General features: G+C 44.1%; 1 protein-coding gene across 5 annotated transcripts; it reads left to right on the top strand.

The window, feature by feature from the left end:
* Nucleotides 1-962: 962 nt before the first annotated feature.
* On the top strand, nucleotides 963-15,582 carry KCTD7 (potassium channel tetramerization domain containing 7). Of its 5 annotated transcripts, XM_060756920.2 has the most exons (7): nucleotides 963-1,105; nucleotides 4,570-4,709; nucleotides 6,957-7,036; nucleotides 8,452-8,624; nucleotides 9,654-9,823; nucleotides 11,286-11,464; nucleotides 13,325-15,582. In XM_060756920.2, exons 4-7 carry the CDS (start codon nucleotides 8,475-8,477, stop codon nucleotides 13,717-13,719), a joined length of 894 nt encoding a protein of 297 aa, XP_060612903.2. In that variant the 5' UTR covers nucleotides 963-1,105; nucleotides 4,570-4,709; nucleotides 6,957-7,036; nucleotides 8,452-8,474; the 3' UTR covers nucleotides 13,720-15,582. The 5 variants fall into 5 exon arrangements, with proteins under 5 accessions (XP_060612903.2, XP_067328166.1, XP_060612902.2 ...); XM_067472065.1 differs by lacking the exon at nucleotides 4,570-4,709; XM_060756919.2 differs by lacking the exon at nucleotides 6,957-7,036.
* Nucleotides 15,583-16,470: the final 888 nt, after the last annotated feature.

Genomic DNA, 16,470 nt, shown 5'->3' with positions numbered 1-16,470 from the left:
GTTTCCAACAGACCTCACAACCTCAGATAATAATGATAATGAATAATCAATAAGTGGTTGAAGGCTTTCATGGCCATAATCACTGGGTTGCTGTGAGTGTTCAGGGCTGTCTGGCCATGTTCCAGAAGCATTCTCTCCTGATGTTTCGCCCACATCTATGGCAGGCATCCTGGGGATGCCTGCCATAGATGTGGGCGAAACGTCAGGAGAGAATGCTTCTGGAACATGGCCAGGCAGCCTGGAAAACTCACCGCAACCCAACCATAAAAACATACGGATCTATTAAAATTCAACCAAAACTGTACTTAAAAATACAGACTGGTCTAAATCCTACTAAATGAGCCTGAATTTCCGCAAATACTGCAGAGGAAAGGAATCCCAGGAATGAACGGAGAGAAGGCCATTGAGGAAAAGAGAGGGCAGAGCGCCCTCTGGTGGCAGGAAAGGAATACGAGCTGGAAAGGGTCCCCTAGAGGCCATCTAGTCACTACTATTATTATATTGTATTATCAATATTATATACAATTATATTATTATTATTATTATCTGCCTTGATTCCCTCTATTATTGGGAGGACTCAAGGGAGGTAATAATAACATATAGAATATTAATAATACAATATAATACATTTATTTAAATTACATTTCTACACCTTTATGTTTTTAGAAATTTAGGTATTCCTTTTTATATAAATATCAAAACATATATATTTTTTAAAACCACCCATTGGCCAGGAAATAAAACCTTTGGCCTGCCTCTTGTTGCCATGGCAACGGCCCTTTCGCTTGGCGATCCAAGATGGCGCTCGGTCCCGCCGAAGAGATGCCTCGAGGGGGCGTGGCCTCTCCGTCTCCATGGTGACCCTAGAAGACTGGCAGGGCCCTCACGAGAGAAGCGACCAATGAAGGGTCCCGGAGTCGAGGAGGGGGCGGGGCTTGCCTCAGGCACGCTCTTCCCATTGGTTCACTCACTCGCGGAGATACCCGGATGATGGGCGACCGAAGGAGGCTGAAAGGCGGCTGCCAAGTGCAGCAATAGCGTTCCCGCTCCTCTAGGAAGCGGAAGCGGCCGTTTCCTCCCGAGTCGGAACCAGAAGGGGAAGCAGGTGAGGAAAGAGCGAGGACGTTTCAGGCCTTTGGTCCCGCCCCTTTCGGAGGGTGGGCGGGGCCAGGGAGAGAAGGAGAGCTCCCATTGGAGGGGAGGCAGACGAAGCCACGCCCTTTGGTGTAGTCCCGCCTCTCACGCCTTTTCCTTATCCCCTCTCCCTTTGTCCTGGCACGCCCTCCTTTTCGAATCCCGCTTAGATGTAGCTCCTCCCCCTTTAGGCTCCTCCCCTTAGCTGTAGCTCCGCCCCTTTCATGCCATGGCCCCGCCCACTTTGTTGTGGCTCCTCCCCCTCCGCAGACCATGCCTCTCTTTCTCCTCCCTTTAGCTGTAGCTCCGCCCATACAGGCAACTCTTCCCCTTTTATGACTCCTCCCACTTCACTCCCTCCCTGACCTTGCCTCCCTTTCTGAAAATGGCTCCTCCCCCTTTGGTTGTAGCCCCGCCTCTTAAATATAAACCCCTCCCCCTTAGCTGTAGCTCCGCCCAGGGAGATCCTCCCTTTTATGCCATGCTTCTAGAACATGGCCATATAGCCAGAAAAACCTACAAGAACCCAGTGACTCCTGCCATGAAAGCCTTGGAAATCCTTCCCATTTTGTTTCTCACGATGGCCCCTCCCCTTTGCGTTGGCCACTCCCCAGACCACGCCCCTTTCTCCCTGTGCCCCTCCTCCTTTGTATTGGCTCCTCCCCTTGGTAATAATAATATAATAAACTCTATTTATACCCCGCCACCATCTCCCCAATGGGGACTTGGAGCGGTTTATTTATTTATTTGGAGTGCTTCTACCCCGCCTTTCTCAACCCCCTAGCAGGGACTCAGGGCAGCTTACAAAAGGCACAATTCGATGTCCAACAATTCACAAAATACAATATACAATTTACAATATAACGACTACAGTTATAACTAATTAAAACAGTCAAATTAAAACAACAGCAGCAATAAAATCATCTTGTGGTCAACGTTCGTCAATTCATAATCCATCCAGCATTGTCATTGTCCTTTCCTACTCTGGTCGTCATTGACTTTTATCCATCTGCCAGCTTACCCAAAGGCCTGGTCCCATATCCAGGTTTTTAACTTCCTTCTGAAAGAGAGGAGGGATGTTGATGACCTAATTTCCCCAGGGAGCGCATTCCACAGGCGAGGGGCCACCACCGAGAAGGCCCTGTCCCTCGTCCCCGCCGGTCTCACTTGTGATAAAGGCGGGGCCGAGAGCATGAGGCCAAGCCCAAATGACAATTACAATAAAGAAAAACCAAAAACACAAACCAAAAAAGCGAACAATAAAGAATAACAATAAACAATAACATAATAGTTACATAAAACATATAAATACATAACAATATAAATACATAACAATATAATGGGCAGGCTACATGTAGTGATTACAAAAACAAAGTGATTAAAACTAATTAAAAACTCGGGCGAGAAAAAAGAGAGTGCAGATAATTTACGGAGGAGGGCTCATTTCAGCGGGAGTTGTGGAAGCAAGCTTTCCCATGAAGGGGGGGACGGGACATATACTCCAATGACAGAACTTTGAGGCAGAGCAGTCAGGTGGGATTATATACCTACTCATCAAAGGCGCAGCAGAAGAGCCAGGTTTTAAGGTTCTTTTTGAAGATTTCTAGGGAAGGGGTTTTCCTAATTTCTCCAGGCAGTGAGTTCCAGAGTTGGGGAGCCACAGCGGAAAAGGCTCTCTCCCTTGTACTCACTAGGCGAGCTGGAGAAACTGGCAGTTGCGAGAGAAGGGCCTCCCCAGAAGATCAAAGGGCCCGAGATGGTTCATGAAGGGAGATGCGGTCACAAAGGTAGGCGGGTCCCAAACTGTTTAGGGTCTTATATAGTCTCTTATATAGGCCCCTCCCCTTTAGCTGTAGCCCCTCCCACTTTTATACCACCTCCCTTTTCTGTTGCCCCCTCCCCAGACCATGAATCCTTTTCTCCCTATGGCTCCTTCCTTTTTTTTATAGTTCCTCCCTCTTTTGATATAGGCCCCTCCCCCTTGTCTATTGCCCCCTCCTCTTAGCTGTAGCTCTGCCCAGGCACATTCTCCCACTTTGTTATTCTCCCCATTGCTTTGGCCTCTTCTCTACCTGCCCACTTTTTTCCTATGGTCCCTCCTCCTTTGGTTGTAGCCCCTCCTTCTTTGTATTGGCTCCTCCCCTTTGGCTATAGCCTCTCCTCCTCATCCATACGCATAATAATATGTGTGTGGCTGGGGTGCCCACCTCCACAGACAGGTTCCCACTTCAACAAACAGCTTTAACGCACAAGGCTGAGGAGCCACCAAAAGCCTGCCCTCCAGTGACATTTTGGTTTACAGTGAACATGTAGCCCAATCCCTGCCAATGTCCTCCCTGAACAATAAACTGCCCACCACCCAAGGAATGCTTTCATTCAGGGACAATTTCATCCTAAATTGTATGTGTTTCCTCCACCACAGACATCTCAGTGTTTCATTGGTGTGGAATTTGCATGACCTCACCCACTGCCTTAACCTTTTCCTACACTTTTCAACTCCGTTGAAACAGAGAAGAACTAAACAGCAACTAAACATATAGGAGGAGTTTGGGGGATTGACTCCACATGATGGAAGTTGTAGTTCACCCTGCATCAAGCCAGAGAGAGCACTGTGACCCCCCCCCCCACCACCACCACCACCACAATGGACCCGAACCACATTTGACACACAATCAAAAATACTGGACAGGTTTTAGCAGAATTGACCTTGATTTATAGCTCTTGTAGGTACTGGAATGTATAGTTCACCTACAATCAAAGAGCACTCTGAACCCCAGCAACGATGGCCCTGGACCTCCCTTGGCACACAGAATTACCATGACCTACTGAAAATCATGGAGGGGTTTGTGTGGAACCAACATTCCTTTCTGGAAAATTGTAGTTCACTTACATCCAGAGAAACCGTGACCACCTCCGATGATGGATCTGGACCAAACTTGGCACACAAAACACCCATGACCAACCGAAGCTACTGGAGGGATTTGAGGGGACTGACCCACCATCATGGGAGTTGTAGTTTACCCTACAGCCAGAGAGTACGTTGAAACACACCCAATGATGCATCTAGAGCAAACTTGCCCAACATAAGCTAACAAACTTGAAGTACTGATGGGGTTAACCTGGCACGATGTGAGTTGTGGTTCACCCACAACTTATGCATTTTAGATAATTAAAACACTGACTTTTTCATGTACCCAAGCTAGTACATTGGGGTCTTGGAGGATCCTGGGGGCCAGCAATAGCCTCTGGGATAACCCCCGACCCTAGAGCCAGGGATTTCCAGTTTATCCTTGCTGCTTCCCCACCAGCCAGGCCAGTGAGATTGTCCTAATCCTTACTTGCTGGGATTTGTGTGCAAGAGGATCACCCTCCTCCTCCCTCCCGAAGGCATTAATTCTGACTTGCCTTTATGGTAATTATCTTGTAAACATGCAGGCCGACTCCCATCGGACGGACGATCCTTGTTTGTGATGCTCACGTCGTGGCCTGATCCGCGCGGCCATGTCTCCTGGTGAGCCGGCCACCGACTGAGGAAGACTAGCTTCGGCCAGCTCTGCATCCTCTTCCCAATCCAGGTTTGGAATAAATGGCTCTTTCCCAATTAGATTTGTACATTGTTTACAACTAGGGTATACGTTGTCCGGGTTTGCATTTTCTGTATAATATAATATATTGTATATACATATAATATTTATAATATTATAATGTAAGACAATATACTAATACTAATGCTACTACTAATAATAATACAATATTATAATTATATATTTTATATTACATGTAATATTACTACTACTAATAATAATATAATATAATTGTATAGTACAATATAGTAATATATAATACTGATATTGTACTAGGCTAAAAATATAATGTATTGTAAGCTCCTCTTACTTACTTATTTACTTACTTACTTAGTAAGTAAGTAAGTAAGTATAAATGTCGTAAATAAATAAACAAATATATATATAGGGCGTTCCTCCCTCCCTCCCTTTCCCTCATATTACTTCTCCATTTTACTTTCCTTCTTCTCTTGCTTTCCCTCCTCTTCTTCCTTCATTTCTTTTCTCATCCCTTCTTTTTCTTTCTTCCCCACTTTCTTCCTTTTTTACCTTCTTTTCTCTCTCTCTCTCTCTCTCTTTTTTTTGCCTGGCAAGGAACAGGGGAATTCCAAACAGGAAACAATCCGGCCAGCTGACACCTCCCAACAAAGGATTTCCCCAGACAGGAAACAGCCAGGCTTTGAAGCTGCAAGGCCATTCAGTGCTAACCAAGGTGGCCAATGGCAACATTGCCTCAAACAGACAGGAGTTCGTAGAATCCTAGAGTTGAAAGAGACCTCATGGGCCATCCAGTCCAACCCCCTGCCGAGAAGCAGGAAAATTGCATTCAAAGCACCCCAGACAGATGGCCATCCAGCCTCTGTTTGAAATCTTCCAAAGAAGGAGCCTCCACCACACTCTGGGGCAGAGAGTTCCACTGCTGAACAGCTCTCACAGTCAGGAAGTTCTTCCTAATGTTCTGATGGAATCTCCTTTCTTGTTGTTTGAAGCCATTCTTCCATTGCATCCTAGTCTCCAGGGCAGCAGAAAACAAGCTTGCTCCCTCCTCCTTATGACTTCCTCTCGCGTATTTATACATGGCTATCATGTTTCCTCTCAGCCTTCTCTTCTTCAGGCTAAACATGCCCAGCTCTTTAAGCCGCTCCTCATAGGGCTTGTTCTCCAGACCCTTGATCCTTTGAGTCACTCTCCTCTGGACACATTCCAGCTTGTCAATAACTCTCTTCAATTGTGGTGCCCAGAATTGGACACAATATTCCCGGTGTGGTCTAACCAAGGCAGAATAGAAAACAGAACTGAATAAACAGTATATCTGTTTTATATTTTCTTCTCTATAGTCATTTCTGTTAGGATCAGCTGAGTAATGTCATTGCTCAACTGAGTAGTCATTACTGCTAATAGCAGTATTATTATTATTACTGCTGTATTCATTATACACCACATTTCTTTCTTGCTCAAGACCCAAAGCATCTCATGACATTATCATTATCATATTCATTTATACTCCGCATTCCTTTCTTGATTGAGATTCAAAGCATCTGATGACACTACTACTATTATGGGTTGTCGAAGGCTTTCATGGCCGGAATCACTGGGTTGCAGTGAGTTCTCCGGGCTGTCTGGCCATTTTGCAGCTGACACATGGTAATTTTGTCAGCACCGATTGTTTTTAAGTGCAGGCCAAGGTCTTGAGGAACTGCACCCAGTGTGCCGAACCCCACTGGGACCACTTTGACTGGCTTGTGCCAGAATCTTTGCAGTTTCATTTTTAAATCCTCGTATTGTGTCAGCTTTTCAAATTGCTTCTCTTCAATTCTGGGATTATTATTATTATTACTATTATTAGTCCAAACATTGAAACCAAGCCCTGTCTCCTTTATTGGGGTCAGTTTGGGGGAAGGCCTTCATCTATTAGTGGAAGCAACCGGCCAATCAGAGAGCAGGGGATGATTGACAAGCTTAACAGTGGCCCAATGGGAGCTTGGCGATTTCCCCGGCAGCTGATTGGATGCCTAGAAATGACAACAATGCTGGCCTTTGGAGCTTGTTGAGCCAGATCTGTGGCCTCTTCCAGGCAAGGGAATGAATAACAACAGCTTAGAATAAATCACAACAACAACAACAACAACAACAACAACGTGGCCCTGAGTCTCTCCTTGATGAGCCATGGATTCCAAAGAGATTCCACCTCTTTGGAATCCATGGCTCATCACCTCTGGATTAGAGCCGTGTGATGGAGGTGTGAATCTCTCATTGTAGAGTCTCAGCCAATTCAACATACCGGTACGTTGTGGCAGCCATGAAAACAAAGTTTCCAGAGTAGAACAACTACTTTCAAAGTAAGTACCGCACAACTTAACAGGAAATAACACTTTCAAACCAGGAACTATAACACCTTCAAATGTTGTGACATAGTGCTATCCTCTCTCTCTCTCTCTCTCTGTCAATCATATGCATCATGCCTAGGGATGGATGGGCCTCTGTCGGGAGGGTCCGGATTGTGTCTTCCTTTAGGGCAGAAGGGAATTGGACTGGATGGACCTTTGCGGGGTCTCTTCCAACTCTAGGATTCTAATAATAGTATGATGATGGTGATTATTATTATTATTATATAATAATAATATAAATTACAGTAATAATATAATAATGATATAACAGTAATAATATATGAAATAATGATAATTATTTATATTACTATATTATTACTGTATTTTATTATTATATAGTAATAATAGGAGCCCCTGGTGGCGCAGTGGGTAAAAGCGCTGAGCTGCTGAGCTTACTGATCGAAAGGTCACAGGTTCGATTCCGGGGAGCGGCATGAGCTTCCACTGTCAGCCCTAGCTTCTGCCAACCTAGCAGTTCGAAAACATGCAAACGTGAGTAGATAAATAGGTACCACTCTGGTGGGAAGGTAACGGTGTTCCATTCAGTCATGCCGGCCACATGACCTTGGAGGTGTCTATGGACAACGCTGGCTCTTCGGCTTAGAAATGGAGATGAGCACCACACCCCAGAGTCAGACATGACTGGACTTAATGTTAGGGGACAACCTTTACCCTATAGTAATAATAAGAAAAATTACAGTAATAATATATTTATGATATAATAGTAATTATAATATATTAGATAATTATCTATATTATTGCTATTATATTATTATTATTTTTATAAATATTAAAGTAATAATATAATAATGATATAATAGTGGCACAGTGGGTTAAAGCGCTGAGCTGCTGAACTTGCTGATAGAAAGGTTGCAGGTTCAAATCCGGGGAGCGGGGGGAGCACTTGCTGTTAGCCCCAGCTTCTGCCAACCTAGCAGTTCAAAAACATGCAAATGTGAGTAGATGAATAGGTACTACTCCAGTGGGAAAGTAATGGTGTTCCATGTCGTCATGCCAGCCACATGACCTTGGAGGTGTCTACAGACAACACCGGCTCTTCAGCTTAGATGTAGATGAGCACCAACCCCCAGTCGGACACGACTGGACTTAACGTCAGGGGACAATCTTTATCTTTACCTACCTAATAACATAATAATGATATAATAGTATTAAGATACTAAATAATAATAATTTATATTATATCATTACTGTAATTTTTATTACCGTAATAATATAATAGTTATATAGTAGTAATAATAATAATAATATATTAAATAATAATAATGTAAGGGATTTATGGCAGCACTGGTCAGCAATGGGGCTTCCCATTGACCATATACATGGGCCTTCCTCTGTTTCTCTTGCAGGCAGGCCCCGCAGAGCCAGCGGCATGGTGGTAGTCACAGGGCAGAACAAAGCCAGCGGACGCCCCTCCGCCGGTGGTGCCATGTCCAGCTCCGAGGCCGAGGAGGACTTCCAGGAGCCGGCCACCCCGACGGCCACCCAACCCCAGCACCCCCTGCCCCTACTGCCCCAACAGGTAAGCGCTTCCATCCAGGTGGGAAGGGCCCATGCGATTCCAGTCTGCCTCCATTCAGAACATAGTGTCCTATACCCCACTCTATTCTGTGCATTCAACCTTATTATAAGTAAGTGAGTCAAGGGCGTGATGTGGCAGTGGAAGAGGCCAATGCCATTCCTGCCAGGCATTCAGGGGTTGCACTGAATGGCCTTTGTGGGAGGTGTTGCACTGAATGGCCATTGACCATGCATGTGGTCAATGGGACGCCCCATTGCTGACCAGTGCTGCCATAATCCCTTCTATGGAATATGTAGACTGCCTTGTGGTCTGGCTGGCCATCTACTGGGAGGGCTTGGATGGTGTCTTACTGGCAAAAGGGGGCTAGACCGGATGGCCCTTGGGAGCCCCCTCCAACTCTAGAATTTTATGATAGACTGTCTGGCCATCTGTTGGGAGGGATCGTATTGTATCTTTCTTTGTGGCAGAACAGGATTGGACTGGATGGCCTTTGTGGGGAGGGAGGATCCCTTCTATGGAATATAGACTGCCTTGGTGTGGTGCGGCTGGCCATCTACCGGGAGGGGTTGTATGATGCCTTTCCCTATTATTATTATTATTATCACCACCAACGTGCTCTCCCCGGATTCGAACCTCTGACCTATTGGTCAGCAGTCCTGCCAGCACAAGGATTTAACCCTTTGTGCCACCAGGGGCTCCTAAAAATAATAATAATTGAATAATATTATATTATTATTATTAGGGGGGTTGGATGGCCAGGAGGACTTGGTTGGTGCCTTCCTTTCTGGCAGAAGGGGGTAGGACAGGATGGCCTTTGTGAGTCGGTGGGTGGAGTGACCCTTCTATGGAACATAGACTGAGATCTGGCTGGCCATCTGCCAGGAGAAGGGATGGACCAGATGGCCTTTGGGGGTCCCTTCAACTCTAAGATTATATGATTGATTGGTTGTCTGGGAGCGTTTGGATGGTGCCTTCCTTTCTGGCAGAAGGGGGCTGAACCGGATGACCTTTAGGGGTCCCTTCCTGCAGTTCCCGGAGGTGGTGGCGCTGAACGTGGGGGGCGTGCCCTTTGCCACCCGACTGTCGACGCTGCGGCGCCACGAGGACACCATGCTGTGGGCCATGTTCAGCGGGCGCCACTACATCCCCACTGACGCAGAGGGCAGATTCTTCATTGACCGCGATGGGACCTACTTCGGGTGAGCGACCCCACAGAGTAAAAGGCCTCCATCCTATTACACACTCCGATATTTGTTCCTGGGTTATCAATAGACAGGCAGCTAGATGGATGAGTGATGGATGATGGACTGATTATAAATGGATGGGTGAATGGATGACAGATAGATGGATGGAGGAAGGATGATAGACTGATTATAGATAGATGGATGACTGATGGATGGAGAATGGATGATTGATAAATGGATAGATGGAGGATGGGTGATAGACAGATAGCTAGATGAGTGATGAATGGGTGATCTATTGGTGAATAGAGGATAGACTGATTATGGATGGAAGGATGACAGACAGACAGATGGAGGATGGATAGATGGATGATAGATGGATGGAGAAAGGATGAGAGATCGATTAGAAATGAATGGATGGATGACAGATGAATGAAGGGTGGAATTTTTTTTGTCGTGTGAGAGAATTGGCCGTCTGCAAGGACGTTGCCCAGGGGACGCCCGGATGTTTTGATGTTTTATCATCCGTGTGGGAGGCTTCTCTCACGTCCCCGCATGAGGAGCTGGAGCTGATAGAGGCTCATCTGCACTCTCCCCGGATTCGAACCTGCAACCTGTCGGTCTTCAGTCCTGCCGGCACAGGGGTTTAAGCCACTACGCCACCAGGGGCTTCTGGAGGGTGGATGATAGATACAGATATCTATCTATCTATCTATCTATCTATCTATCTATCTATCTATCTGCAGGGTGGATGATAGATACAGATAGATAGATAGATAGATAGATAGATGGATGGATGGATGGATGGATGGATGGATGGATGGATGATAGACAGACAGATGAATAATGGGTGGAGGAAGAATGATATACTGATTATAAATGGATGAGTGGATGACTGATAGATGGGTGGAGGAGGGAAGATAGATAGATAGATAGATAGATAGATAGATAGATAGATGGATGATAGCTTGATTATAGATGGATGGATGGTTGATAGATGATGGATGGAGGGTGGATGATAGACAGGTAGCTAGACTGATTATAAATGGAAGGATGGATGAGATAGATGGATGGATGAATGGATGATAGACAGACAGATAGATGGATGAGTGATTATAGATAGATGGATGATAAATAGATGATAGATGGATAATAGATAAATAGATGATCAGGAGGATGGAGGATAGACTGATTATGGATGGCTGGATGACAGACAGAAAGATGGATGGATGATAGATAGATAGATAGATAGATGATAAACAGGCAAACAGGTAGATGGATGGGTAGCTGATTGACAGATAGATGGGTATAGACTGATTGTAAACGGAAAGAAGGATGACAGACAGAGAGATGGATGGATGATAGATGACCTATAGACGGATGGGTGATGGAGGGATGGATGATGGGGGTATGGAAGGGCGAGGCTTGTTTTCAAAGCCTTTCTCCCTCCTTTCTTCCCCTCCTTCCTGCTTTCCTTTAGGGATGTGCTGAACTTCCTGCGTTCAGGGGATTTGCCTCCGCGGGAGCGTGTGCGCTCTGTCTACAAGGAAGCCCAGTACTATTCCATTGGCCCGCTGCTTGAGAGCCTGGAAGAGCTGCAGCCCCTGAAGGGGGAGAAGGTGCGCCAGGCCTTCTTGGGACTCATGCCCTACTACAAAGGTAGGTAGGTCGGGAGGGAGGGAGAGGCCCCCTCTCGAAATAATAATAATAAATTACAGGAACAATATAATAGGAATATAATAGTAAGAATAATATATTAAATAACAATAATAATATAATATAATAATGATATATAACAGTAATAATAATAATATAGTGATGATAATAATAATACCAATGATAGTAACAATTCCTCCAGCAGTTTTCTGCCACCATTTGCAGACCACCTGGAGCGCATCCTGGAAAATGGCAAGTTGCGTCTGGTGCAGCGCAAGGCCATAATAATAATAATAATAATAATATAACTGGAAAAGCTGACACGATATGAGGATTTAAAGATCGAAGTGTGAAGACTCTGGCACAAGCCAGTAAAGGTGGTCCCAATGGTGATCGACACACTGGGTGCAGTGCCTAAAGACCTTGGCCTGCACTTAAACACAATTGGCGCGGACAAAATTACCATCTGTCAGCTGCAGAAGGTCACCTTACTGGGATCTGCAGTAATTATTCGCCAATACATCACACAGTCCTAGACACTTGGAAAGGGTCTGATGTATGATCAAATACAACAGCCAGCATAGTGATCTCATTTGTTGTGTACTAATCTTGTTGTGATTCAAATGATGATGATGATGATAAGGATAATGATATACTTGGACCTAATATACATTGTTGTTATTATGTACAAATCCATCTATAATAATACATGGTCATGGTAATGGTAAATGGTAATAAAATAATTATTATTATATTAATAAAATAAAATAATATCTATTCCCCCCAAGATGCAGACCATCTGGGGCACATCACAGAGATTGTCAATATAATAATAATAATAATAATAATAATAATAATAATAATAAGAAGAAGAAGAAGAAGAAGAAGAAGATACAATTCCTCCCACTGTTCTAGAGGCATTTCTCCTGACGTTTCGCCTGCATCTATGGCAAGCATCCTCAGAGGATCCTCACCTCTGAGGATGCTTGCCATAGATGCAGGCGAAACATCAGGAGAAATGCCTCTAGAACATGGCCATATAGCCCGAAAAAACCCACAAGAACTTAGTGATTCCAACCATGAAAGCCTTCGACAATTCCTCCCACTGTTTCCCACCCCTGTTTGCAGACCATCTGGAGCACATCATAGAGATTGCCAAGCTGTGCGCAGTGCAGCACAAGGCTCTAATAAAATATTATAATATAATATAATAATAATATGATGATGATGATACAATTCCTCCCACTATTTCCCGCTACTGTATGCAAACCGCCTGGAGTGCATCGTGGAGATTGCTAGGCTGTGCACAGTCCAGTGCAAGGCCCTAATATATAATAATAATAATAATAATAATAATAATAATAATAATAATAATATATTATTATTATTATTATTATAATGATGATGATACAATCTCTTCCTCTATTTCCCACTCCTGTATGCAGACCACCTGGAACGCATCGTGGAGATTGCCAAGCTGTGCACAGTGTAGCGCAAGATCCTAATAATAATAATATAATACAGTAATAATATAATTATGATGATGATACAGTTCCTCCCTCTGTTTCCTGCTCCTGTATGCAGACCACCTGCATAAAATATAATAATAATAATAATAATAATAATAATAATAATAATAATAATAAGTGATGATGGTACAATCTCTCCCTCTGCTTCCCACTCCTGTATTCAGATCACCTGGAACGCATCATGGAGATCACCAACATGTGCTCCATGCAACGCAAGATCCTAATAAAAATATAATACAGTATAATAATAATAATAGTATAAAGTATAATATAATAATAATATAATGATGATGATGATACTATCTCTCCCGCTGTTTCCTGCTCCTGTATGCAGACCACCTGGAGCGCATCGTGGAGATTGCCAAGTTGCGGGCGATGCAGCGCAAGGCCCGCTTTGCCAAGCTGAAGGTGTGCGTCTTCAAGGAGGAGATGCCGGTGACGCCTTATGAGTGCCCGCTCTTCAACTCGCTGCGCTTTGAGCGAGGAGGGGACGCTGGCGGTGGGGATGGCGGGGGCCCCCTCTTTGAGCACCACTGCGAGGTGGACGTTTCCTTCGGCCCCTGGGAGGCCGTGGCTGACGTCTACGACCTGCTCCACTGCATCGTGACTGACCTCTCCGCCCGCGGCATCGCCGTCGACCACCAGTGCATCGGGGTCTGCGACAAGCACCTGGTCAACCACTACTACTGCAAGCGGCCCATCTACGAATTCAAGATCACGTGGTGGTGAGGATGACACCAAGGATGCCATCTTGGGAAACACAGACACGCTATGCACCAACGCACCTGCGCCGCCGGGAAGGAAACCTACGGGAGCCTCTTTGGTGCTTTCCGGAGGGAGAACACGTGCACTTCTCCCCATTGCCTTGCACTCGCCCCTCGCCTTCACCACAGGGTCTTCTGCGTCCGAACCGCTTTGTTCAGCCTCCGCAGACAGGAAGTCATACATTTTTAACACAAAAGAGGAGGAACTTGTGGACGATCACATCCTGGACCTTGCGTATTATGTTTTATGTCTTATGGCCGTGACGGACCAGTGCATTCTGGGAGCGTCAAGACCGAAATGAAGGAGCCATGGGCAATTCGATATGCAAATTGCATTTTTGTTTCCCTTCTTGTCTCTTTTCTTTCTTTCTTCTCACCGTCCTTTCTTCGTCTTCCCTTTTTTCTTCTTTCTTTTCATCCCTCTCCTTTCTCTTCCTTCCTTCCCTTTTTCTTTTGTTCTTTTCTTCCTCCTCCTTTGCTTTTTTGCATACTTTCCCCTCTTTCTCTTCCATGATTTTTCTCTTTCCCTCCTTTTTTTGTCCATTTTTTCTTTCTCTGTCTTTCCTCCCCTTTCCTTTTTCTTCCTTCTGACCCTTCTTTTTCTTTCTTCCTCCCCTCTTCTTTCCCCCCTTTCTTTCCTTTTCATCCTTCCTTTCTTTCTTCCCTTGCTTTCCCTCATATACCTCCTTCCTTTTGTTTCTCATTCCTCCTTTTTCTTCTCATTCTTCCATTCCTTAGTACCTTCTTTCTTCCATTCTTTCCCTTTCTTTCTTTCCTCTTCTCATAACCTTCCCCCCCCCCTTTTATTTCCTTCCTTCCCTCCTTTTTCACTTTTCTGTTTCTTTTCTGACCCTTGATTTTGTCTTTCATTCTTTCCATCTTCCCTTTCCCTCCTAGTCCCCCTTCCTTCCTTCTCACCTTCCTTCCTTTCTCTTCTTTTCTTCCTTCCTTCTTCCTCTTTCTTTCCTTCCCTCCCTTTGTACCTTTTCCTTTTTTAATTCTTTCTTCCCTTTCTTCTTTATTTCTTTCTTTATTTATTTCTTATCTTCCTTCCCTTCATACCTTTCCCTGTTTCCTTTCTCTTCTTTCCTTCTTTCTTCCTTTTTCTCCCCCCTTTCCTTCTTCCTTTTCCTTCCTTCCCTTCTTTTTCTTTCTTCCTCTTTCCCTTCTTTTTCCCTTTCTTTCTTATTCTTTCCTCCCCTCCCTTCATACCATTCTCTTCCTTTCTCTTCCTACACTTTATTTTTCTTTCTTCCTTTTTCTCTTCTTTATTTCTTTCTCTATCCTTCCTCCCCTCCCTTCATCTTTTTCCCATTCTTTTCTCTTCCTTCCTTTCCTTCTTTTTCATTCTTCCCTTTCCCTTTTTTTCTTTCCTCCGCTACCTTCATCTTTTCCCCTTTCCTTCTTTTCTTCCATTTTTTTCTTTCTCCTCCCTCATTTCTTTTCCTTTTTCTCGAAACCTTGCAGTTGTTTTAAGCAGACTAATAGAGAATGTGTTTTTCCAAGTTTTGGTCCAAATCCTTCAAACCGTGCAGCTTGATGTTTATTTATATGAAGAATTGATAAAACTGCTCACTTGTATAAGCTGACGACTGTTATTTATATAAGTATAATTATTTAACACTTTCACTAATCAAAATAAATCCCATAGGCTTCAGTGAGGCCTAGTCACCAAGAAAGTATTATTATTATTATTATTATTATTATTATTATTAATAATAATTTGGAAGGGATAAGATGGTGATAAACCCATTGATTTGTCAAGATATAAAGTGTTTTTTAATTGCTTTGTGTCAGTGTCGTGCAATAAATCCTCTCACTCCATGGACGTATTTTTTATGAATGAATTACAATTTTAGGGCAACTGATGCTCCACATGTTAGTAGGATGAAGACTCCATCTCATGTTTCTGATGGTCTTAGGAACCCCTTTGGCAGAGAAGGCTGAAGATCTCTCCGCCTGTCCTTCTCTTCCATTTAGGAAAGAGAGGGCGAATCCTCCCATTAGAAGCCCTCCTCCACTGTGATTGGCTGGCCTCTCAATTGTAGGTGAACTTTAAATCCCAGCAACTGCAACTCTCAAATGTCAAGGTCTATTTCCCCCAAACGTCACCAGTGTTCACAGTTTGACATATTGAGTGTTTGTGCCACGTTTGGTCCAGATCCATCCTTGTCTGAGTCCACAGTGCTCTCTGGATGTACGTGAACTATAACTCCTAAACTCAAGGTCAATACCCACCAAACCCAGTATTGTATGTTGGTCATGGGAGCTCTGAGTGCCATGTTTGGTTCAATTACATCATTGGTGGAGTTCAAGATGCTCTTTGAGTGTAGATGAACTATACATTCCAACAACTACAACTCCCAAATGACAAAATCAATCCCCTCAAACTCAAATGTGGGCACATCGGGTATTTGTGCCAAATGTGGCCCAGTGAATGAAAATACATCCTGCATATCAGATATTTACATGATGATTCATAACAGCAGCAAAATGACAGTTATGACGTATCAATGAAAATAATGTTATGGTGGGGGTCACCACAACATGAGGAACTGTATTAAGCGCAAATGCATTAATTATTCAATTAGCCTTGTCGCAAAAAAACCCAACACGTGATAAGAAAAGAACCCCATCTGAATTCAGCACAAAAAACCCCCTGTGAGAATGATCTAAAATAATGTTTGATGAAAAATACTTGTTGGCTTGTGATTAA

The sequence above is a fragment of the Anolis sagrei genome, chromosome 11, assembly GCF_037176765.1.
Source record: "Anolis sagrei isolate rAnoSag1 chromosome 11, rAnoSag1.mat, whole genome shotgun sequence".
Taxonomy (NCBI): domain Eukaryota; kingdom Metazoa; phylum Chordata; class Lepidosauria; order Squamata; family Dactyloidae; genus Anolis; species Anolis sagrei.
Note: the sequence above shows the minus strand (reverse complement) of the source record. Positions and strands in the feature narration are given on the sequence as shown.

Coding starts and splice junctions, on each gene's coding strand:
- KCTD7 (XM_067472066.1), top strand. CDS start 8,475: ATGGTGGTAGTCACAGGGCAGAACAAAGCCAGCGGACGCCCCTCCGCC. Junction 8,625..9,653: donor TGCCCCTACTGCCCCAACAG/GTAAGCGCTTCC, acceptor CCCTTCCTGCAG/TTCCCGGAGGTGGTGGCGCT. Junction 9,824..11,285: donor CGCGATGGGACCTACTTCGG/GTGAGCGACCCC, acceptor GCTTTCCTTTAG/GGATGTGCTGAACTTCCTGC.